The 23,535-nt window shown below is 39.0% G+C and overlaps 1 protein-coding gene and 1 pseudogene across 3 annotated transcripts in view; one reads left to right on the forward strand and one right to left on the reverse strand.

Annotated features, from left to right (window-relative positions):
* Positions 1–23,535, reverse strand: part of MANBA (mannosidase beta) — a 168,097-nt gene that overhangs the window by 94,267 nt on the left and 50,295 nt on the right. For 2 of the 3 annotated variants that reach the window (XM_037830351.1, XM_037830354.1), the window contains 2 exons: positions 17,522–17,697; positions 8,666–8,776 (listed from right to left, as the gene is read on the reverse strand). In XM_037830351.1, coding sequence (XP_037686279.1) covers positions 8,666–8,776; positions 17,522–17,697 — 287 coding nt within the window. The remainder of the gene's footprint in view (positions 1–8,665; positions 8,777–17,521; positions 17,698–23,535) is intronic. The other variant, XM_037830353.1, reaches the window with a different exon arrangement.
* LOC119529070 lies at positions 3,905–8,079 on the forward strand (annotated as a pseudogene).

Here is a 23,535-nt window from a genome sequence, read left to right on the forward strand (position 1 = left end):
AGAAGTTTCTGCACCTCAAAGGAATTTCTCAAAAAGGTAAAGAGGCAGCCAACTCAATGGGAAAAAATTTTTGGAAACCATGTATCTGACAAAAGACTGATATCTTGCATATATAAAGAAATCCTACAGCTCAATGACAATAGTACAGACAGCCCAATTATAAAATGGGCAAAAGATATGAAAAGACAGTTCTCTGAAGAGGAAATACAAATGGCCAAGAAACAAATGAAAAAATGTTCAGCTTCACTAGCTATTAGAGAGATGCAAATTAAGACCACAGTGAGATACCATCTAACACCGGTTAGAATGGCTGCCATTAAACAAACAGGAAACTACAAATGCTGGAGGGGATGTGGAGAAATTGGAAGTCTTATTCATTGTTGGTGGGATTGTATAATGGTACAGCCACTCTGGAAGTCAGTCTGGCAGTTCCTTAGAAAACTAGATATAGAGCTACCATTCTATCCAGCGATTGCACTTTTCGGTATATACCCGGAAGATCGGAAAGGAGTGACACGAACAGATATCTGCACTCCAATGTTCATAGCAGCATTATTCACAATTGCCAAGAGATGGAAACAACCCAAATGTCCTTCAACAGATGAGTGGATAAATAAAATGTGGTATATACACACGATGGAATACTACGCGGCAGTAAGAAGGAACGATCTCGTGAAACATATGACAACATGGATGAACCTTGAAGACATAATGCTGAGCGAAATAAGCCAGGCACAAAAAGAGAAATAGTATATGCTACCACTAATGTGAACTTTGACAAATGTAAAACAAATGGTTTATAATGCAGAATGTAGGGGAACTAGCAATAGAGAGCAATTAAGGAAGGGGGAACAATAATCCAAGAAGAACAGATAAGCTATTTAACGTTCTGGGGATGCCCAGGAATGACTATGGTCTGTTAATTTCTGATGGATATAGTAGGAACAAGTTCACAGAAATGTTGCTATATTAGGTAACTTTCTTGGGGTAAAGTAGGAACATGTTGGAAGTAAAGCAGTTATCTTAGGTTAGTTGTCTTTTTCTTACTCCCTTGTTATGGTCTCTTTGAAATGTTCTTTTATTGTATGTTTTTTGTTTTTTTTTTTTAATTTTTTTTTCATACCGTTGATTTAAAAAAAAAAAAAAAACAAGGAAAAAAATATGTAGAGCCCCCTTGAGGAGCCTGTGGAGAATGCAGGGGTATTGGGCTACAGCACCTCAATGGTTGCTGACATGACCACAGACATAGGGGACTGGTGGTTTGATGGGTTGAGCCCTCTAACATAGGTTTTACCCTTGGGAAGACGGTTGCTGCAAAGGAGAGGCTAGGCCTCCCTATAATTGTGCCTAAGAGCCTCCTCCCGAATGCTTCTTTGTTGCTCAGATATAGCCCTCTCTCTCTAGCTAAGCCAACTTGAAAGGTGAAATCACTGCCCTCCCTACTACATGGGATCAGACAACCAGGGAAGTGAATCTCCCTGGCAATGTGGAATATGACTCCCGGGAAGGAATGTAGACCTAGCATTGTGGGATGGAGAACATTTTCTTGACCAAAAGGGGGATGTGAAAGGAAATGAAATAAGCTTCAGTGGCAGAGAGATTCCAAAAGGAGCCGAGAGGTCACTCTGGTGGGCACTGTTATGCACACTTTAGACAACCCTTTTTAGGTTCTAAAGAATTGGGGTAGCTGGTGGTGGATACCTGAAACTATCAAACTACAACCCAGAACCCATGAATTTCAAAGACAATTGTATAAAAATGTAGCTTATGAGGGGTGACAAGGGGATTGGGAAAGCCAGAAGGACCACACTCCACTTTGTCTAGTTTATGGATGGATGAGTAGAAAAATAGGGGAAGGAAACAAACAAACAGACAAAGGTAAGCAGTGTTCTTTTTTACTTCAATTGCTCTTTTTCACTTTAATTATTATTCTTGTTATTTGTGTGTGTGTGCTATTGAAGGTGTCAGGGATTGATTTAGGTGATGAATGCACAACTATGTAATGGTACTGTGAACAATCGAATGTACGATTTGTTTTGTATGACTGCGTGGTATGTGAATATATCTCAATAAAATAATGATTAAAAGAAAAAAAAAAAGCTCTGACAGAAGGAGCAAGTTTGCTACAGCCAAGAGGAACACTTTGGAGAACACACAGTGCTGAGACAGACATTTTGCAGACGGCTGTTGGAAGCTGATGCAGACACTTTGGAGAACACCATTTTGAAACGCAACCTGGGAGCAAGCAGACACCAGCCACGTGCTTTCCCAGCTAACAGAGGTTTTCCGGATGCCATTGGCCATCCTCCAGTGAAGGAACCCGATTGTCGGTGTGTTACCTTGGACACATTATGGCCTTAAGACTGTAATTGTAACCAAATAAAACCCCTTTATAAAAGCTAAAAAAAAAGTAAAAAAGAAAAAAGAAGAAACATGTACTTTCATGCAGTCCTGGTGGAAGTACACATGAGTACAACATCTACGGAGGGCAATATAGCAATATATGATACTTCAAAATCCTTAAAAATATACCTACCATTTAACTCATATATTCCACTTGAAAAAATAAAGATGTAAGAAAATTCTGATGTTCATTATAGCATCATTCATAATAGTGAACATTTGAAACAACCTAAAAGTTTAGTAATAGATAAGTTAAATGACTTATGGTACAGCCATACAATAACATACTATGCAGCCATTAAAAAAAAAAAAAAAAAAAAAAGACATACTTTGGAAAACCATGCAGCTGGAACAGCATAGATTTTTTTTGAACCACTCCAGAATGCGGGCACAGTGGCAGTCATATAGAACATGCTCAAAAAAGTCTTGCTGATTCAATAATATAAAAAATAGTAATCCTGAGGTAATCCAATTAAGTGTGCACCCAAGGACACCTCCAAACCTCCCTAAAACCCCACAAAAATGACATGAGAATAAATAATATATAAAATCCTAAGGACAAGAGAATGGGAAAGAATGTGACAGCAGATGAGAGAGCCCAACAAATTTTAAAATCTTGAAACCTAATGGATGAGAGCTACTAAACCCAAAGAATAGAGAAAGCTGAAATTTAAGTCCACATAGAGAAAAGGACCATGTCCCTCTGAGGACAACCCTGTAGACCACATGAAAGACTTTTTAAGAAAAATTAGGCTCCTAGATCTTCTCCCTAATCCCAGAAAAAGATTGGAGATTCTGGCCTTTAAAAATGTTGAATCAGAGACTTGAAGACATCGAGTACACAGTTAGTGGGGAAATCAAGGAAACTCTACACTCAAAGGTCAGAATTTTAATTCCATTCTCCCAGTAGACTCTCTGACTGCTGACAACCAATCTTATATTCCCCAGTCAAGAGACTGGAGATTTTCCTCACTGGCAAAGTTAAAAATACAAAATATTTATAATAATAATTAATATTCTTAAGAGAAAAGAGACTATACTATAACCGTGAAATATAAGTTAAAGAACAAAACGACTTCTAGAAATTTTTAAGTGGTTGCAGAAATAAAATATCCAATAAAGAAATGAAGATAAAGTTAAGTAAATCTCCCAGAAGGTAAGATAAAAAGACAAGATGGAATACAGAAGAGAAAAGCTAAGAAAACTACTCAGTCCAGAAGGTCCAATATCTGATTAATAATCGTACTAGAAAAAGAGAAAAAAAATAATGATGAAAAGAAATTATCAAAGATGAAATACAAGAAAATTTCCAAATTGAGTGAGATTGGAAGATCTACAAAATGATTAGCACAAACAAATTAAATTTAAAAAAAAAAATTTTAAAAACACACATCAGGAACATCATCTTGAAATTTCAGATTATCAGCAATAAAGAGACCCTAAAAGCTTCCAGAAACAAACAAAAGCAAAAACATTTCCATACTAAAGAACAGAAATCAGAATGTATTCATCCACTTCAGCTCATTCCTTTAGTTTACAGGTAGGCAGTGAACTGGGTATCTCTGAAGGAGAGAGGAAGCCAGACTATTTACATTACAGAGATTCCTTGGTGCATAAAGAAGGAGGATGCCCCCTCAAATAATGATATCAGCCTCAGTATGAGCCCCAACCCTATCTGGGCTATCCCCAGCATAGCCCCTCTACCTCCAGGGGTTCTCTAAAGAGGAGCCTAACATCTCCAGGTACCCTCTGTAGCTCCACTACCCCAAACCTTACGACCCTCCTGGGGAGAACATAGTGTTCTAGTTTGCTAATGCTGCTGCATTAAGCAAAATACCAGACATGGATTGGCTTTTATAAAGGAGGTTTATTTGATTACAAATTTACAGTTCTGCAGCCATAGGTGTGCAAACCAAGGCATCAACAATAGGGTACTTTCACTGAAGAACACTGATGGTATCTGGAAAACCTCTGTTAGCTTAGAAGGCAAGTGGCTGGTGTCTGCTTGCTCCTACGTTGCATTTCAAAATGGAGTTCTCCAGAATGTCTCTGGGCTTAGCTTCTTGGGGCAAACTCTCAGCTACTATCTCCAAAGCATTAGCAAAGGTCTGCATTCAATGGCCATCTCCAAAATGTCTCTGTAAGCTGCAGCAGCACTGGGTTCCTTTTGTCTGAGCTTTTATAGGACTCCAGTTAACTAATCAAGACCCATGCTGAATGGGCAGGGCCATACATCCATGGAAATAATCTATTCAAAGGTATTACTCACAGTTGTGTGGGTCACATCTCCACGGAAACAACTTAATCCAAAGATTCCAATCTAATCAACCCTAATACATCTGCCGCCACAAGAATGCATTAAAGAATATGGCGTTTTGGACTCGGGCAATATGGCGGCATAGAGAGGAGTGGAAGCTAAGTAGTCCCCCTGGAACAACTACAAAAAACCAGAAACAACTAGTAAATAATCCAGAATAACTGCAGGGGGACAAACGAGACCATCCACTCATCATACACCAACCCGAATTGGGAGGAATGCCCAAGAACACAGCATAAAATCTGTAGGTAAAACCTGTGGATCCAAGTCATGAGACCCCCTCCCCCATAGCCTGAGCTACGGAGCCTCACAGTGCCAGAGAGAAGCTCTCTCCCAGAAAGCGAATACAGCTCAGCTGAGCTCCAACTGGGATTTTAAGTAGCTAGTGTGAACTGCTCACTACAGGTACGCATCCCCAAAAAACAGACAGAGGCTTTCGGTGACGACTGACCTGGGAGAGCCGGAGGGTTGTCTTGGACTGGGTCTGAAGGGGACTATCTGTTTCTTTTTTGGCTCAGTGGAGAAAGCCCCAGTCATTTTCAGTTTCCAGGGCTGTGACTCTGGGAAGGGTGGAGACACCACAAGCAGAGGGAGACCATTGAAATGCTAATGACCTCCACCTGAGGGGTCTGTCTTCTCTAGGAGGAAAGGGGTGGGGCCCTTTCCATTCAGAACCAGACCCCAGAGCCTGGGGGAACACGGCCATACCTCCTCACACCAGGCAAGAATTATAGGCTAACAGGCGTCACCTGCTGGGCAGAAAAGCACAGTGACCCGAGGCATCAAAGGGTGGAGCAATTTTCTAAGACACCCGCAGGAAACCAGATACTGAATATTTCTTCCCTCTGGGACCTGAACCTGTTCTGGTCTGGGAAAACCTGATCTGGATAACCAAGGAAACCATGCCTAGACAACAGAAAATTACAACCTACACTAAGAAAAACAAAGTTATGGCCCAGTCAAAGGAACAAACGTACACTTCAACTGAGATACAGGAATTTAAACAACTAATGCTAAATCAATTCAAAAAGTTTAGAGAAGATATTGCAAAAGAGATAGAGGCTGTAAAGGAAGCACTGGACATGTATACGGCAGAAATCAAAAGTTCAAAAAACCTACTAGTAGAAACTATGGAAATGAAAGGCACAACACAAGAGATGAAAGACACAATGGAAACATACAACAGCAGATCTCAAGAGGTAGAAGAAAACACTCAGGAACTGGAGAACAAAACACCTGAAAGCCTACACGCAAAGGAGCAGATGGAGAAAAGAATGAAAAAATATGAGCAACGTCTCCGGGAACTCAAGGATGAAAGAAAGTACAATAATGTACGTATCATTGGTGTCCCAGAAGGAGAAGAGAAGGGAAAGGGGGCAGAAGCAATAATAGAGGAAATAATTAATGAAAATTTCCCATCTCTTATGAAAGACATAAAATTACAGACCCAAGAAGCGCAGCGTACTCCAAACAGAAGAGATATGAATAGGCCTACGCCAAGACACTTAATAATCAGATTATCAAATGTCAAAGACAAAGAGAGAATCCTGAAAGCAGCAAGAGAAAAGCGATCCATTACATACAAAGGAAGCTTAATAAGACTATGTGTGGATCTCTCAGCAGAAACCATGGAGGCAAGAAGGAAGTGGTGTGATATATTTAAGATACTGAAAGAGAAAAACCACCAACCAAGAATCCTGTATCCAGCAAAGCTGTCCTTCAGATATGAGGGAGAGCTCAAAATATTTTCTGACAGACAATGAGAGACTTTGTGAACAAGACACCTGCCCTACAGGAAATACTAAAGGGAGCACTACAGGGTGATAGAAGACAGGAGTGTGTGGTTTGGAACACAATTTTGGGAGATGGTAGCACAACAATGTAAGTACACTGAACAAAGGTAACTATGAATACGGTTGAGAGAGGAAGATGGGGAGCATGTGAGACACCACAAGAAAGGAAGAAGGATAACGACTAGGACTGTGTAACTTGGTGAAATCTAGAGTATTCAACAATTGCGATAAAATGTACAAATATGTTCTTTTACGAGGGAGAGCAAGCAAATGTCAACCTTGCAAGGTGTTAAAAATGGGGAGGCATTGGGGGAGGGATGCAATCAGCATAAACTAGAGACTGTAACTAATAGAATCATTGTATTGTGCTTCCTTTAATGTAACAAAGGTGATATACCAAGGTGAATGCAGATAAGAGGGGGGGATGGGGAGGCATGTTAGACACTTGACATTGGTGGTGTTGTCTGATTCTTTATTCTACTTTGATTTAAGGTTATTTTTCCTTTTGCTGCTTCCTAGCTGTCATTTTTTTGTTTCCTCTTTCTTTTGCCTCTCTACCTTGTTTGACTCTCCCTCCTGCCTTGTGGAAGAAATGTAGATGCTCTTGCTTAGTATGAGCAGAATGTTCAATTAGGATGAACTTAAATGTTTGGAAATGAACAGGGGTGTTGGTAGCAAGATGTGAGAATAACTAACAGTGCCAAATGGTGTGTGAATGAGGTGGAAAGGGGAAACTCAGAGTCATATATGTCACCAGAAGGAAAGTTGGAGGTCAAAAGATGGGAATGTATAAAACTGAATCCTATGGTGGGCAATGTCCATGATCAACTGTACAAATACCAGAAATCACTTCATGAACCAGAACAAATGTATGACAATACAATTAGAAGTTAATAATAGAGGGGCATATAGGGAAGAACTATACACCTATTACAAACTATATACTACAGTTAGTAATATTTCAACATTTTTTCATAAACAGTAACAAACGTACTATATCAATACTAGGAGTCAACAATTGAGGGGGGTTGGTTAGGGACAGGGGAGGTTTAGAGTTTCCTTTTCTTTTTTTCTTTTTTCATCTTTCACTTTATTTCTTGTCTGGAGTAATGAAAAGTTTCTAAAAATTGAAGAAAAATTAAGTGTGATGGATGCACAGCTGTATGAGGGTACCCAGGGGCAAGTGATTGTACACTTTGGATCTTTGGATAATTGTATGGTATCTGAACAATCTCAAGAAAAATGAAAAAAAAAAAAAAAAAAAGAATATGGCGTTTTGGGGGACATAATATATCCAAACCAGCACAGACAGTAATAGCAAAAGAAAAGGGAGAGAAACTGGACCAGAAGCTGAAAAAAAAATGGAGCAGAACAAGAGAGCAGCCACCAGATACCAACAGAAGAGGAGGGCAGAGCAGGAGGCCCTCCCTGGAGAGTGTAAAGAGCTAGAAAAGAAGAATGGGGCTCTGAAAGAGAGGGCAGATTTCCTTGGTGAAGGAGATCCAGTATCTGAAGGATTTGATAGGAGAAGTCTGCAAGGCAAGAGGGAAGAAGAGGGTACCCTAGTTTGGGTCATCAGGAGCGTGTGCTTGTACATAGGCCCACCCTGAATCTATGTTGTAATAAATTATTTTGTAGTAAAAACAAAAAAGAGCTATATCCTCATCTTCTAGAGTTTGAACTAAAACAACAATACCCTAAACTGAAAAATTAGAATATAACAATAAAAATACATAATTTAGAAAAATGTAGGTAAATAAAAGAAATAGGTAAAAGTTAAAGATTATTAGTTTCTGGGAAGTAGGAAGTAGAATGGGAAGAGCTGGGCAAGAGATGCTATTTTTCTTATAACCCATCTAGTAATATTTGATCTTAAAATTATACACATATATAACTTTGATACAAAACACAACTAAAAAATACAGCAGGAACATGTTCATTGACAAAATAACATGTAAAGTCTGATCCATTTAAAAATATCAATACATACTCACATGCAAGTTTTTAGATGCATATAATTATTACAATGGTAATCTCTGAGAGGTGAGGTTATAAGAGTTTTGTTGTTTTCTTCTTTTTTTATGGAAATCTGCATTGCTTTAATAATAATAAATATAATTTTTTAACAAAGTATTTTAAAGTTTTTGCTTACCTTGGCTGATTTTTCAATATCCAAACCTTGGTCCAGTTTAAAAAGAACTGTCATGTTGTACCCAGTCTGGTTTCCATGTCCATAAGGCCACCAAGTTTCTACAGTAATATTCTTTTAAGAAATCAGAAAAATCTTCTAAATAATCTGCGGCATATTTTAAGCAAAATAATATAATGATTCACAGCATTACATCAATTTCTCAAATAGTCAAGAATTCTGGGTTCTAAAACAACATAAATTTCCCTAACTATATTACACCTCATCATAAGAATCCATAAATAATATTTTAAAAATCAACATGCTAGAAGTTTAGCATGGATTAATACATTAAAAGGAAAGAGAAAGTAAAGGAATAGCATGGGTGTTCAGAAAAATAACTCCTAATTAATACACTGAGCTTATCTCTATATTCTTTTTTTTTTTTTTTTAATCTTCATTTTATTGAGATATATTCACATACCACGCAGTCATACAAAACAAATCGTACTTTCGATTGTTTACAGTACCATTACATGGTGGTACATTCATCACCCAGATCAATCCCTGACACCTTCATTAGCACACACACAAAAATAACAAGAATAATAATTAGAGTGAAAAAGAGCAATTGAAGTAAAAAAGAACACTGGGTACCTTTGTCTGTTTGTTTCCTTCCCCTATTTTTCTACTCATCCATCCATAAACTAGACAAAGTGGAGTGTGGTCCTTATGGCTTTCCCAATCCCATTGTCACCCCTCATAAGCTACATTTTTATACAACTGTCTTCGAGATTCATGGGTTCTGGGTTGTAGTTTGATAGTTTCAGGTATCCACCATCAGCTACTCCAATTCTTTAGAACCTAAAAAGGGTTGTCTAAAGTGTGCATAACAGTGCCCACCAGAGTGACCTCTCGGCTCCTTTTGGATTCTCTCTGCCACTGAAGCTTATTTCATTTCCTTTCACATCCCCCTTTTGGTCAAGAAGATGTTCTCCATCCCACGATGCCAGGTCTACATTCCTCCCCGGGAGTCATATTCCACGTTGCCAGGGAGATTCACTTCCCTGGGTGTCTGATCCCACGTAGGGGGGACGGCAGTGATTTCACCTTTCAAGCTGGTTTAGCTAGAGAGACAGGGCCACATCTGAGCAACAAAGAGGCATTCAGGAGGAGGCTCTTAGGCACAACCATAGGGAGGCCTAGCCTCTTCTTTGCAGCAACCGTCTTCCCAAGGGTAAAACCTGTGGTAGAGGGCTCAACCCATCAAACCACCAGTTCCCTATGTCTGTGGTCATGTTAGCAACCATGGAGGTGGGGTAGGCGAATACCCCTGCATTCTCTACAGGCTCCTCAAGGGGGCACTACATCTTTCTTTTTTCCTTGTTTTTCTTTTTTTTTTTTTTTTTTTAACTTTCCCTTCTTTTTTAAATCAACTGTATGAAAAAAAAGTTAAAAAGAAAACAAACATACAATAAAAGAACATTTCAAAGAGACCATAACAAGGGAGTAAGAAAAAGACAACTAACCTAAGATAACTGCTTAACTTCCAACATGTTCCTACTTTACCCCAAGAAAGTTACCTAATATAGCAACATTTCTGTGAACTTGCTCCTACTATATCCATCAGAAATTCACAGACCATAGTCATTCCTGGGCATCCCCAGAACGTTAAACAGCTTATCTGTTCTTCTTGGATTATTGTTCTCCCTTCCTTAATTGCTCTCTATTGCTAGTTCCCCTACATTCTACATTATAAACCATTTGTTTTACATTTGTCAAAGTTCACATTAGTGGTAGCATATAATATTTCTCTTTTTGTGCCTGGCTTATTTCGCTCAGCATTATGTCTTCAAGGTTCATCCATGTTCTCATATGTTTCACGAGATCGTTCCTTCTTACTGCCGCGTAGTATTCCATCGTGTGTATATACCACATTTTATTTATCCACTCATCTGTTGAAGGACATTTGGGTTGTTTCCATCTCTTGGCAATTCTGAATAATGCTGCTATGAACATTGGCGTGCAGATATCTGTTCGTGTCACTGCTTTCCGATCTTCAGGGTATATACCGAGAAGTGCAATCGCTGGATCGAATGGTAGCTCTATATCTAGTTTTCTAAGGAACTGCCAGACTGACTTCCAGAGTGGCTGAACCATTATACAGTCCCACCAACAATGAATAAGAGTTCCAATTTCTCCACATCCCCTCCAGCATTTGTAGTTTCCTGTTTGTTTAATGGCAGCCATTCTAACCGGTGTTAGATGGTATCTCATTGTGGTCTTAATTTGCATCTCTCTAATAACATTTTTTCATGTGTTTCTTGGCCATTTGTATTTCCTATTCAGAGAACTGTCTTTTCATATCTTTTGCCCATTTTATAATTGGGCCGACTGTACTATTGTCACTGAGTTGTAGGATTTTTTATATACGCAAGATATCAGTCTTTTCTCAGATACATGGTTTCCAAAAATTTTTTTCCCATTGAGTTGCCTGCCTCTTTAACTTTTTGAGAAATTCCTTTGAGGTGCAGAAACTTCTAAGCTTCAGGAGTTCCCATTTATCTATTTTCTCTTTTGTTGCTTGTGCTTTGGGTGTAAAGTCTAGGAAGTGGCCGCCTAATACAAGGTCTTGAAGATGTTTTCCTACATTATCTTCTAGGAGTTTTATAGTAGTTTCTTTTATATTGAGATCTTTCATCCATTTTGAGTTAATTTTTGTGTAGGGGGTGAGGTAGGGGTCCTCTTTCATTCTTTTGGATATGGATATCCAACTCTCCCAGCCCCATTTGTTGAAAAGACCTTTATGACTCAGTTCAGTGACTTTGGGGGCCTTATCAAAGATCAGTCGGCCATACATCTGAGGGTCTATCTCTGAATTCTCAATTCGATTCCATTGATCTATATGTCTATCTTTGTGCCAGTACCATGCTGTTTCGGCAACTGTGGCTTTATAATAAGCTTGAAAGTCAGGGAGTGTAAGTCCTCCCACTTCGTTTTTCTTTTTTAGAGTGTCTTTAGCAATTCGAGGCATCTTCCCTTTCCAAATAAATTTGATAACTAGCTTTTCCAAGTCTGCAAAGTAGGTTGTTGGAATTTTGATTGGGATTGCATTGAATCTGTAGATGAGTTTGGGTAGAATTGACATCTTAATGACATTTAGTCTTCCTATACATGAACATGGAATATTTTTCCATGTTTTAAGGTCACCTTCTATTTCTTTTAGTAGAGTTATGTAGTTTTCTTTGTATAGGTCTTTTACATCTTTGGTTAAGTTTATTCCTAGGTACTTCATTTTTTTAGTTGCTATTGAAAATGGTATCTTTTTCTTGAGTGTCTCTTCACTTTGTTCATTTCTAGCATGTAGAAACATTACTGACTTATGTGCATTAACCTTGTATCCCGCTACTTTGCTAAATTTGTTTATTAGCTCTAGTAGCTGTATCGTCGATTTCTCAGGGTTTTCTAGATATAAGATCATATCATCTGCAAACAATGACAGTTTTACTTCTTCTTTTCCAATTTGGATGCCTTTTATTTCTTTGTCTTGCCGGATTGCCCTGGCTAGCACTTCCAGCACAATGTTGAATAACAGTGGTGACAGCGGGCATCCTTGTCTTGTTTCTGATCTTAGAGGGAAGGCTTTCAGTCTCTCACCATTGAGTACTATGCTGGCTGTGGGTTTTTCATATATGCTCTTTATCATGTTGAGGAAGTTTCCTTCAATTCCTACCTTTTGAAGTGTTTTTATCAAAAACGGATGTTGGATTTTGTCAAATGCTTTTTCAGCATCTATTGAGATGATCATTTGATTTTTCCCTTTTGACTTGTTAATGTGTTGTAATACATTGATTGATTTTCTTATGTTGAACCATCCTTGCATGCCTGGAATAAACCCCACTTGGTCATGGTGTATGATTTTTTTAATGTGTCTTTGGATTCGATTTGCAAGTATTTTGTTGAGGATTTTTGCATCTATATTCATTAGGGAGATTGGCCGGTAGTTTTCCTTTTTTGTAGCATCTTTGCCTGGTTTTGGTATTAGATTGATGTTAGCTTCATAAAATGAGTTAGGTAGTGTTCCATTTTCTTCAATGTTTTGAAAGAGTTTGAGTAAGATTGGTGTCAGTTCTTTCTGGAAAGTTTGGTAGAATTCCCCTGTGAAGCCATCTGGCCCTGGGCATTTATTTGTGGGAAGATTTTTGATGACTGATTGGATCTCTTTGCTTGTGATGGGTTGGCTGAGGTCTTCTATTTCTTCTCTGGTCAGTCTAGGTTGTTCATATGTTTCCAGGAAATTGTCCATTTCCTCTACATTATCCAGTTTGTTGCCATACAGTTGTTCATAGTATCCTCTTATAATTTTTTTAATATCTTCAGGATCTGCAGTTATGTCACCTTTTTCATTCATTATTTTCTTTATATGGGTCTTCTCTCTTTTTGATTTTGTCAGTCTAGCTAGGGGTTTGTCAATCTTGTTGATCTTCTCAAAGAACCAACTTTTAGTGATATTTATCCTCTCTATTGTTTTTTTGTTCTCTATGTCATTTATTTCTGGTTTAATCCTTGTTATTTCTTTTCTTGTACTTGGTTTAGGATTGGTTTGCTGTTCATTTTCTAGCTTCTTCAGTTGATCCATTAGTTCTTTGATTTTGGCTCTTTCTTCCTTTTTAATATATGCGTTTAGTGCTATAAATTTCCCCCTTAGCACTGCTTTTGCTGCATCCCACAGGTTTTGGTATGTTGTGTTCTCATTTTCATTCGTCTCTATATATTTAGCAATTTCTCTTGCTATTTCTTCTTTAACCCACTGATTGTTTAGGAGTGTGTTGTTTAACCTCCAGGTATTTGTGAATTTTCTAAGTCTCTGATGGTTATTGACTTCTAATTGTATTCCATTGTGGTCAGAGAATGTGCTTTGAATAATTTCAATCTTTTTAAATTTATTGCGGCTTGTTTTATGTCCCAGAATATGATGTATTCTGGAGAAAGTTCCGTGAGCACTAGAAAAGTATGTGTATCCTGGTGATTTCGGATGTAATGTCGTGTATATGTCTGTTAAATCTAATTCATTTATCAGATTGTTTAGGTTTTCAATTTCCTTATTGGTCTTCTGTCTGGTTGATCTATCTATAGGAGAGAGTGATGTGTTGAAGTCTCCCACAATTATTGTGGAAACATCAATTGCTTCCTTTAGTTTTGCCAGTGTTTCTCTCATGTATTTTGTGGCACCTTGATTGGGTGCATAGACATTTACGATTGTTATTTCTTCTTGCTGAATTGCCCCTTTTATTACTATGTAGTGGCCTTCTTTGTCTCTCAAAACATCCCTGCATTTGAAGTCTATTTTATCTGAGATTAATATTGCTACACCTGCTTTCTTTTGGCTGTAGCTTGCATGAAATATTTTTTTCCATCCTTTCACTTTCAGTTTCTTTGTGTCCCTGTGTCTAAGATGAGTCTCTTGTATGCAACATATTGATGGTTCATTTTTTTTTGATCCATTCTGCGAATCTATATCTTTTAATTGGGGAGTTTAATCCATTTACATTCAACGTTATAGCCGTGAAGGCATTTCTTGAATCAGCCATCTTATCCTTTGGTTTATGTTTGTCATATTTTTCCCCTCTGTCTATTAATATCCTTTATTGTACCCATACCGAATCTCTTTAGTACTGAACCTTTCTCCAAGTCTCTCTGTCCTGTCTTTGTTTCTCTGTCTGTAGGGCTCCCTTGAGTATCTCCAGTAGGGCAGGTCTCTTGTTAGCAAATTCTCTCAGCATTTGTTTGTCTGTGAAAAATTTAAGCTCTCCCTCAAATTTGAAGGAGAGCTTTGCTGGATAAAGTATTCTTGGCTGGAAATTTTTCTCACTCAGAATTTTAAATATATCGTGCCACTGCCTTCTTGCCTCCATGGTGGCTGCTGAGTAGTCACTACTTAGTCTTATGCTGTTTCCTTTGTATGTGGTGAATTGCTTTTCTCTTGCTGCTTTCAGAACTTGCTCCTTCTCTTCTGTGTTTGACAGTGTGATCAGTATATGTCTCGGAGTGGGTTTATTTGGATTTATTCTATTTGGGGTTCGCTGAGCATTTATGATTTGTGCATTTATGTTGTTTAGAAGATTTGGGAAGTTTTCCCCAACAATTTCTTTGAATACTCTTCCTAGACCTTTACCCTTTTCTTCCCCTTCTGGGACACCAATGAGTCTTATATTTGGACGTTTCATATTATCTATCATATCCCTGAAGTCCATTTCTATTTTTTCAATGTTTTTCCCCATTCTTTCTTTTATGCTTTCATTTTCCCTTGTGTCATCTTCGAGGTCACTGATTCGTTGTTCAACTTCCTCTAGTCTTGTACTATGAGTGTCCAGAATCTTTTTAATTTGGTCAACAGTTTCTTTAATTTCCATAAGATCATCCATTTTTTTATTTAGTCTTGCAATGTCTTCTTTATGCTCTTCTAGGGTCTTCTTGATTTCCTTTGTCTCCCGTACTATGGTCTCATTATTCATCTTTAGTTCTTTGAGTAGCTGCTCTAGGTGCTGTGTCTCTTCTGATCTTTTGATTTGGGTGCTTCGGCTTGGGTTATCCATATCGTCTGGTTTTTTCATATGCTTTATAATTTTCTGTTGTTTTAGGCCTTGTGGCATTTGCTGAACTTGATAGGGTTCTTTTAGGATTTGTAGACCAATTGAAGTCCTTATCTCTAATTTATCAGATCTACAGCTTTGGGGAGTGCACTTTCTCTAACTAACCAGCAGGTGGCGTCCACGAGCCACCTGTTCTCCACAAGCCAGTTCTCCCCTGCTTAGCCTTTTTGGTGAGTGGGGGAGTGAGTCTTCTGGGGTCCAATTGGTGTACCAAGCTTGCGTGTGTAGTTGGTGTTGCCTGCCCTGTATATGGGGTGTGTTTCTGGGCAGTCAGGGAGGGGGGGGTGGCTCTAACAATCAAATCTCCCTGGTGATCCTAGAGTTTTAAAGCTGCTGCAATAGTCTAATCCTTCAGTTCAGTCCTGCCACAGTTTGTCTCTGCCACTGACCCACAAGTCCTTGGTATTGGCGTATGGCTCCTGAGACTTGCAAGTGGGCCCCTCTTCCAGGCCGTGCTCCCCGGGTCCTCTGTTGAGGGATGACTGTGCTATGTCACAGGTGAGTGCCGTCCCCCCAGGGCAGTTCTGGGATGCTGGGCTGTGTAGGGAGGCTCCCAGTCTGCTGAAATGATAGCTGAATGGGGCTTTGTTAATTCACACTGCTCTACCTTCCCAACTCTGGGACAATCAGCTGAGGTTGCAGGGAAGGCTAATGTCCACGCCCAGTTTTGTGGTGTGTGCCTGTTATTTGAAGCACTTCCGTCACACTGGGTTGTCTGGGGCAGTTCTGGGCTATGGGGCTGGCGATGGGCAGGAGTGTTTCCTGTCCACCAGGATGATGGCTGTGAGCGGACACCCCCCCTTTTCTTGGGAAGTTGTGGTGTTTAGTGAATTTTCTCAGCCACTGGATTATTGCGTTTTGTCTCAGATCTCTCCTAGTTCTGCTCTTGACTTGACCTGCCCAAATTGCAAGTCTTTGAAGCTTTCTGTATTGGGCTTCTTAGAGTAATTGTTTTAGAAAAAGAAAAAAGGATTAAAAAAAAAAAAAAAGGGCCCTCCTCAGAGATCTAATGGGTTATTGAAATGCTAAGAGACAAAGCAACCAGGGCCATTAAGGAAAGGTCCACAGGGCAGAGAGATCAGCTTTTCTTCGGGATTTGCATATGCGCCTCAGGGCCTGAGTTTGGGTCTGAGCTCTGCCCTTCCCCTTTGTATGTTCACCAGAACTCCAAAAATCGTCCGCTTTTATTTTGGAGTTTTTCGTGTTGTTTTTTTTCTATACCTGTCTCCTCTCTGCTGGGCTGGCTGCTCTTAGATTCTCTGGTGTCTGGTCTCCGTCTATCTATGGTTGGAGTTTGGATCAGCAGAATGAGTTTCCGATAAGGGCTGCCACTGCAGTTCTCCCTTCTCCTTCCCGCAGCTGACAGCCCCTCCTCCCACGGGACTGAGCCTGGCAGGGAGGGGCGCGGGTCCCCTGGCCGCAAAAACTTACAGATTTCGCTGATCTCAGCAGTTCCACGTTTTCATGAGTGTTGTATGAAGTATGCCCAAAGTCAGATTGCTCTGTGGTGTCCAGTCCACGCAGTTCCTGGCTTTCTACCTACTTTCCTGGAGGAGTAACTAAAACATACAGCTCACCAGTCTGCCATCTTGCCCCGCCTCCCTTGGGCAATGTCATCTCTATATTCTTAACATCTAGAATTAGAATTGAAGTTGACTCTTCTTTCAAGCCAAGAACTAGAAATCATTTAGAGTTCTTGTTTAATCTGAATAGTTACTTAGTAAGAATATGAACAGTGATTCTTTTCAGTTCACAATTATGATTACTCAAAAAGAAAAGATAAAATCCAGCCCAACTCTACCCATGAAAAATCATGAGTTTAGAATTAGAATTCTGCATGTAGAGTAAGTACCAGTGTTCAGAGTAATTGACGTGTACCAAAAATAATTGCTTCTATTTAAATAAAATGCTTAGAATGTATTTTGAGTTCAGGTTACTGTAAATAATTCAGGATACTGCAAACACTGCAGAAAAATTTAAATACAACACACCTGACTTCTTAAGGGGAAAAGAGGCCAAATTAACCATAGAGTCTCAATTTTCCTAATCTTAAAATTTGAGAAAATCATTCCTTAGCTCTTACACACATGCAAAATATGTGAGAGGTTAAGACGGAGGAAAAAATGAAACTGATTTTCCTCTTGGACTCAGTTGCTTCTTTCTAATCATTTCTTTTGAACAAGTACTGTTTTTCATACCATGCTTCTCAGGAAGTACTACCACTTACCTTGTTAATTTTCACTAATAGCTTAACAATTCTTTTCTCAGGCTGAAGTTCAATACTATATGTCTTCTGTGTTTGCAATTTAGGGATAGCTACAGTCACTCGACCACCAACTGGCTTTGAGCTGACAACATCAAAAGAAGACTCTATTTCAAGATTCCACTCCTGGGCACTGTTATCTAAGGCAAAAAGAGAAACAGAAAGAAATATATATAAATAGATACATAATATGTTAAACATTATCCCTGCACTCCTCAGGATTCATTGAGGATAAGACCAAACAAGTGAGGATAAGACCAGATAAGTGAGTGCTCCGAAAATGCCATCAGGATAAAAAATTCAATGAAGATTTTCTTTTCATCTTTAGAGTTTGATCCTTCATTCTGAAGAAGAATAACCAAAATGATACATTTTATGTATATTTCCATTCTAAAAATGTCAGAATTATGTCATAAAAACCTTACAAATAGGACAGAAATAGAAAATGCCAAATAAAAAAATAACAAATATTCCAAGAATGATACATACTTGTTCCTTGTTATAAGGTAAACATACTGAAGATTTTAAAGCCCTGTAATAAGGCATAGACTTGTATTATTATAATTAATCAGAATATGAAAATTGGCAGATATATTATAAACATAAGCAATTCATTCAAGAAATATTTACAGAGAGCCTTCTGTGTACCAAGTTCTTTGTTAAGGGATGGGAATTAAATGGTGACCAGGGTGCACATGGCCCCTGCCCTAGTGAACTAAGAGTCCAATGGGATACAGACAAGTACAGCTATGTGATAATTAGAAGAAGAGGAGAAATAAAAGGTTGTACACAGGAAAGAAGAAATCTAACTCAAGGAGAGTGAGGGAAGGCCTCCATGAGAAAGTAATATCTAGCTGACAGCAGGAAGGAAGTGTTAGCTAAGTGCACAGGAAGGCAACAGAGTTAGCGTGAAAGCCCTGAGAGAGAAAGAGACTGGCCATAACAAGGAACTGGAGCAATGATGAAGCCTGTGAGGGAGAGAAGCATGACTGAAAATGTAAGCAGGGTCCAGATCATGCTGAGCCTTTCAGGCCATCTGAGGAGTTTGGTGACTTCACCCAAGATCAAAGGGGAGCCACTGACGATTTAGCATCAAGGAAACTACCATGATCAGATTTGCATTTTCAAAAAATCACTAGGGCCCCCAGCAGAGTGATATATTAGGATGCAAATAAAAGAAGCTATGTTATGGTTGAATTGTGTCCCCCAAAGAGATATTTTGAAGTCCTGATCCCAAGCACTTCAGAATGTGATATTAATTTGAAATAGGGTCCTTACATTTGGAATTTGACCAACTAAAATGCGGTCACACTGCAGTAGGGTGTGTGACCTACTAACGTGACTGCTATCATTATAAGATGGGGAGAAGAGACACAGAGAGACACGAGACAGGGGACAAGGGCAGAGAATGGTTATGCCGCAAGCCAAGGAACGCCAAGAATGCTAGCTACCACCAAAGCCAGAAGAGTGGCATGGAACACATTCTTCCCTACAGACTTAAGAGGGAGCATGGCCTTTCTGGCACCCTGATATTCATTTCTAGTCTCCAGAACTGTGAGACAATAGATTTCTGCTGTTTCAAGCCATCCAGTTTGTGGTACATTTTTATGGCAGCCGTAGAAAACAAAGACAAGCAGAAAGATATCAAATTTCTATCTGTGTGAAAAGGATGGTGTGGTAGTTTGAAGTTGTATGTACCCCAGAAAAGATCACGCTAAGAAAGATCAGCTAATCCTTTCCTGTGGATGTATCCCATGGTGGGTGGGACTTTTTGATTAGGTTATTTGAGTTAAGGCATGCCCCAGGTAGGTCTTAATTTTCTTACTAGAGTCCTTTATAAGAGAATAAATGTCCCAGAGAAGCTAAAAGAGAGAAAAACACCAAGAGAAGCTAAGAGAGCCAGAGAAGTTTAGAGAAAAGCACCCAAAGAAGCTAGAAGAGAACCAATAGAAAGCAGAGAGAAAGTCACTGAAGCCAGAAGGTGAAAGCAATGAAACCCAGGAGAGAAGGACCAGCAGACACCGGCCGTGTGCCTTCCCAGTGACAGAGGGAAGATGTCCCAGATGCCTGCAGCCTGCCTTCAGAGTCAGGTATCATCCTGTGGATGCCTTGAGTTGGGACATTTTCACAGTCTAAGAGCTATAAATTGTAAGCTAATAAATCCCCATTGTAAAAGCCAACTCATTTCTGGTATATCGTATTCCAGAAGCTTTAGCAAACCAAAACAGATGGAAAGTTCCACTTAGAAAATCCAGCAGTGAAGAAGAGGCATAGAAAAGAAAGAAGAGGGAGCAATGCTGAGGTGGAAGGTGATGGGGGGTGAGGGGGAGAACTGGATTTGTAGTTCTGATTTTTTATGTAAGGCAGTGTGCAGAGGCAGGCCTCGGGCAAAAGCAGGGTGGGAATGGACGCTCATTATACTTAGGTTCTACAGGAGAAACAGGGGATGAGGTCCCCAGAAGGGCTGGAGGGGAAGGGGCCAGAGCCACCAAAGAAGGTTCTTGTTCTGTTCTGCTGCAGAAAGGAGAAAAGCACTGACTGGCACTTAATTTAAGGCAGATGCACTTGAGTTTTTATGATTCATGGCAGGATATTGAGGCAGTTTCTGTTCAATGGTTTCTATTTTTCGCTCTGAAGAATGGTTTGGAGAAGAAATTTCAGCTGAGAAATTTCTTAGGGAGAGTTCTCCTACAGATGAGGAAAGGATTGGTAACCATGGCCTTACTGCAAAAGAAAGAAAAGATGAGTTTGTATGCTGATGAGCGACTCCAAGTCTTTATAACTGGCACTGCTTACAGTGTAGAACTGGGCCTGTTGGAGAGCTCGCACCACAATTCATTATTTGCATACTGCCTCAGCCAAAGCATAGATGGGTTTGATGGACACTGAAGTAAAACTAATCCAGGACTTAAGACTTATTTCTATTTATTAAATGATCGATTTTATGGAACACAGTCAATGAGCATGAATTAGGTTTGCACTGGTACAGTTAATTTGCACTTTACTCACACCTACCCTCCAGATTTTTCTCAGATACAGCAAAATATATCAAGACAACCCTCTTTTTTCTAAAGATACTTTTCTCCTACCATGAATATACTAAATCAGTTTTCACTTTACAGCATTTCTAAGGTTTTCAAACAGAAGCACTCACTCCAATCTAACCTAAAGCTCCTTTTCCTGTAAAATTGCCTTAAATCTTTGACAGTGCTATGATCTCTAGCTCCCTATCATATTCCCTCTGGCCTCCCTTCCTATCTATTACTACAAGAAATAATAATGGCTAACATTTACTGAAAACTTACTATAAGCCAGGAATTGTTTTATATTCTAATGTTTAAAACTTATTTAAGCACCTAAACAACCCTATAAAGTAAATTCTATCATATCATTTTGTAGTTGAGAAAACTGAGGCACAGAGAAGTTAAGTAACAGAGCTAGTAAATGACAGAGATGGGATATGAACTGAGGCAATATCAGACCAGGGACTGTGCACTTAATCCCTAAACTACCCTGATCTCACCTAAATAATATCCCCTAAACCATGTCTTAGTAGTGCTCAGTATTTTTATAGGGAGGATGGGAAGAAGGTGACCATTACATGGGGGAGCATTTGTTTTAATGATTTCAAGCTACAACAGGCATCAAATATGTCTTTTGACTAATTATACAATGTAAATTCATAGACATAGACTCTAGAATATAGGTTACCAGGAGATAGAGAAAAGAATGAGAATAAAGAATGAGAAGTGGTTAAGATGCACAGAATTTTTAACTAGGTTGAATTTAAATGAGTGGAAATGGATAGAGGTGATGGTAGCACATTATTGTGAGTATAATTAATAGTGCTGAATTGTGTGTGAATGTGGTTGATAGGGGAAGTTTAGAGTTATATGTGTCACCAGAAGGAAAGCCAGAGGTTAAAACATGAGATTGTATAATTCAGTAAATCTTGGGGTGGATGATGACTGTGATTAACAGTGCAAATATAAAAAAATTTTCTCCATGAACTAGAACAAATGTATGAAACAAATAAAAGGAATTAATAATAGAGTGGTATATGGGGGGAAATGCACCTATTGCAACTATGGACGATAGTTAACAGTAATATCTTAATATTCTTTCATCAACAGTAACAAATGTACCACACCAATGCTAAGGATCAATGATGGGGGGAATAAAGAGTATAGGATGCTTTGGGTTTTCTCTTTTTCTTTCTTTTGTCTTTTTTCCTTTTTCTTCCTGAATTAATGAAAATGTTCTAAAATTGATTGTGATGATGAATGCACAACTAGGTGATAATACTGTGAGTAACTGATTGTAAACTTTGGATGGATTGTATGCTGTGTGAATATATACCAATAAAATTGCATTAAAAAAGAATACGTCTTTTCACTGAGTCTTTAACTACAAAAGCATAGATTCATAAAACTTTTGAATTAGAAGTGAGCTGAAGAATCCCCTAGTCCACTCGCTGGCCAGTGTTTGAGTTCTTCTAGGTCACAGGTTGACAGATTATGGTCCTTGGGCCTAATCCAGCTGTTCTGGTTTGCTAATGCTGCCATTCAGCAAAATACCAGAAATGGATTGGCTTTTTATAAAGGGGGTTTATTTGGTTACAAAGTTACAGTCTGAAGGCCATAAAGTGTCCAAGGTAAGACATCAGCAACCAGGTACCAGAAAAACCCTCTGTTAGCTCAGAAGGCACTAGCTGGTGTCCTCTTGCTCCCGATATGGCGTTCTCTACAATGTTGCTCTTGGGGGCATTTTGTCCTCTCTTAGCTGCAGCTGTTCTTCAAAATGTCACTCTCAGTTGCTCTCTAAAATGTCATTCACAGCTGCTCTTTATATGGCTCCAGTGATTTAATTCAGACTCACCCCAAATGGGTGGGGTAACACCTCCATGGACATTATCCAATCAAAGGTCTCACCCATAGTTGATTGAATCACACCTCCATGAAAACACTCAATCAAACGATGCCATCCTAATCAAAACTAATATGTCTGCCCCCACAAGATTTCATCAAAGAACATGGTATTTTGGGGGACATAATACATCCAAACTGGCACACCAGCCCACCTCCTGTTTTTATAAAAACAGTTATATTGCAATAGTCACACTCATTCATTTACAATTTGTCTTCGGTTGCTTTTGCATTACAAAAATGGAGTTGAGTGGTTGCAACAGAGACCACATGGCCCAAAAAGACTAAAATATTTACTAATTGGCCCATTACTAAAAACATTTACTGACCCCTGCTCTAGAATATTCCCAACAAAAGGACACTTCAGCCTTTCTTTAAATATCTTTAATAGTAAAAACTTCTGCCTCACAAAAATAGCCTTTCCATTTTTGCCAGCCTTGACTATTGCAAAATTCTTCTTTACCCTAAACTGAAATCTATTTTTCTTTCATTTCCACTCCCAAAATATTAGTTCTACCCTCTGGGCACTTCCTACCAACAAACAGCCACCAAAATAAGCAGGCTCCTGTGCTGTTTCTTGTCATTTTATCCTCTGTAGGAAAATCAGCTGTCGTCTGACTCTGGCAGGAAGACAAAGAGCACAAACCCCAACAGCCACTGGCAAAACTCCCCAGTTTCTCTTGCTTCTTACATGAAGGCTCTCAAGTAAATCAGCAACCCCTCTGGAGCTCATCCTGTTAACTCCCTTGGATGCTACTAAATGAAAAAATCTAAGGCTGTAGAATTAAAAATCCAATATGAAGATTTATGAGCCTATAGGATTGTCACCACATATTTTTGGCATCTCTTCTTCTAACTGGAGTAAAGCCCTTTCCAAGCATTTTCCTTCCAGTAGTACATTGAGAATCAAGCGTGTAGGTTCACACAGCACATTTATAGTCTTAAATAATCACTAATTCTCCTGGTAGTATCTGGTCATTTCTTTACCCTTGGTAATTTAAAATTTTATTATCCTATTTCGAATTAAGGAGAATTTTATCTTATCAGTTAAGA

The sequence above is a fragment of the Choloepus didactylus genome, chromosome 3 (assembly GCF_015220235.1).
Source record: "Choloepus didactylus isolate mChoDid1 chromosome 3, mChoDid1.pri, whole genome shotgun sequence".
Classification (NCBI taxonomy): domain Eukaryota; kingdom Metazoa; phylum Chordata; class Mammalia; order Pilosa; family Megalonychidae; genus Choloepus; species Choloepus didactylus.